At 43.0% G+C, this 2,456-nt stretch overlaps 1 protein-coding gene across 1 annotated transcript in view; it reads left to right on the forward strand.

Moving 5' to 3' along the window:
- Positions 1-2,456, forward strand: part of asah2 (N-acylsphingosine amidohydrolase 2) — a 13,427-nt gene that overhangs the window by 1,917 nt on the left and 9,054 nt on the right. Inside the window, exons 3-5 of the mRNA XM_023406374.2 lie at positions 805-1,016; positions 1,851-1,994; positions 2,222-2,400. Of these exons, the coding sequence (XP_023262142.1) occupies positions 805-1,016; positions 1,851-1,994; positions 2,222-2,400 (535 nt within the window). The remainder of the gene's footprint in view (positions 1-804; positions 1,017-1,850; positions 1,995-2,221; positions 2,401-2,456) is intronic.

Here is a 2,456-nt window from a genome sequence, read left to right on the forward strand (position 1 = left end):
ACACACACACACACACACACACACACACACACACACACACACACACACAGACACACACACACACATACACGTACACACACACACACACACACACGTACACGTACACACACACACACACACACACAATAGATTTACATGCATTCAGCATTAGGAGGTGTTTTTAAAGATCTATGAGTCTTATTTTGAAAGTCCTGGCGTTCAGCCTCAGGTAAGTGGAGTCAGGTATCCATAGAAACTAAAGGAATCAACATCAGTATATAAACTAATGGACGACTTGATTAACGATCAGCAGGGAGGTGTAGAATTCAGATTTGTAAAGAGTCCAGACATTAATGTAATTTATGTTTAATTTACATTTTTATTTTAATTTAAATATATGTAGAAATTATATATGAAACCTGTTAGAAGTTGGAACAATTTCATATATTGAACCTATACAGATAAATACATTCATGTGTGTTGATATTATAAAAGTCTGAGACACTTTAAGTTGACATGTTAACGTGTATGTTGTTTTAATAAACTTGCTTGAATAATTAAAACATATAATGTTAACACATCTTTTTTTTTTTTATAGAAAATGTTTTTTCATTTTTCTAATATATGTACATGTACAAATTTTACTGTGAGTATTTCATGTATGTTATAAACATATCACCTCATGGATCCAGAGGATGTTTATATGTGATAATAATATATCATCTTTCATTCATAAATGACATTTCTGTACAGGAGATAAAACAGGAGGAAGCAGCGGTGCGCTCCTTTAAAATCAACAGTCACCCACCTCTGTTCTCCTGTCAGGTCCAGAACCAACCGGTCCTCCCGGTCCAGAACCAACCGGTCCTCCCGGTCCAGAACCATCCAGTCCTCCCGGTCCAGAACCATCCAGTCCTCTTGATCCAGAACCAACCGGTCCTCCTGGTCCAGAACCAACCGCTCCTCCTCAGCATAAACCCTACCTGATTGGAGTGGGCCGAGCCGACTGCACTGGGCCGCCTGCTGAAATCCCTCTGGTCAGAACCAAAACACTCACCACACACTGATGCTGCGTTCAAGGCCTCCTGCCACGTTAGGAAATAATGAGTCATGGTGCGTTCAAAAGGTCAACTATCCAAAAATGGTCAAAGAAGAGGAGCGTGTGTGGAGCCGAGACTTCGGTGCTCGCTCACCTGTCACTCAAAGAGGCCACGCCCTCAATCCTCCATAACTGTAGTCCTTAATAAAATGTAAACAGGTGAGTAATAGAAACAGGTGAGTTATATAAACAGGTGAGTTATATAAACAGGTGAGTTATATAAACAGGTGTCATGAAGGAGGAAATTATCTCTAGAGACCAAAACAGTTTTTGTACCAGGCTGTAAACATGTTTATTTCTGCTGTAAAGTTGCACATTTGAACATGGGAGTCTATGGGGACTGACTCACTGCTGGAGACTCTAGTGGTCGTTAGAGGAACTGCAGGTCTCTGATTGAGAGACCTGAATCACATGTTGATCTGATTTAGTGTGATGTCATTTCCTGACGTCTCCAGAATAAAGCTCCAGATAAACAGAGTCTGCAGAACTTCATAGAGAATCCTCCAGTTTCCAAGTTTCCTTCAGTTTTATCAGCTGATCACAGCTGATCACAGCTGATCACAGCTGATCACAGCTGATCACAGCTGATCACAGCTGCTGTTAAAGGGACAGTTTGACTGAGTGGAAACAAATACAGGATAAATGTGATGTTGACCATCTGACAGGACTCTATCACCATGAATGTTTTCTCCTGAGACGATCTCACAGAGTGGTGTATGTGTGTGTGTGTGTGTGTGTGTGTGTGTGTGTGTGTGTGTGTGTGTGTATTTAGATGGGTTACGCAAACCCTCAGCAGACGGCTGCAGGCATACACACTCGCCTGTACAGCCGAGCCTTCATCATCGACGATGGGAGGCAGAGAGTCGTGTTCGTCACTGCTGACGTGGGAATGATATCACAGAGGCTACGACTGGAGGTGGACACACACACACACACACACACACACACACACACACACACACACACACACTCACACACTCACACACACACACAGAGTTCATTCAATAGTACGTGAAGAACAGCAGAACGTGCTGAAGTATCAATGAGTTTTATTATCACATATATCACAGTATATTATTGGATGAATATTATGAACGAGGCACCAGAAATTGAGTGTGTGTGTGTGTGTGTGTGTGTGTTCAGGTTCTGCAGGCGTTGCAGGTGAAGTACGGGGATCTGTACCGGCAGGATAACGTGGTTCTGAGTGGGACTCACACTCACTGTGGACCGGCCGGATATTTCCAGTACACTCTGTTCATGATCAGCAGTAAAGGCTACATCAAGGCGTCCATCGAGCCGCTGGTCAACGGCATCGTCAAGGTGTGTGTGTGTGTGTGTGTGTGTGTGTGTGTGTGTGTGTGTGTGTGTGTGTGTGTGT

Source organism: Seriola lalandi, unplaced genomic scaffold, assembly GCF_002814215.2.
Source record: "Seriola lalandi dorsalis isolate HSWRI2012SDOR001 ecotype SW California unplaced genomic scaffold, Sedor1 jcf7180002054305, whole genome shotgun sequence".
In the NCBI taxonomy this organism is placed as follows: Eukaryota; Metazoa; Chordata; class Actinopteri; order Carangiformes; family Carangidae; genus Seriola; species Seriola lalandi.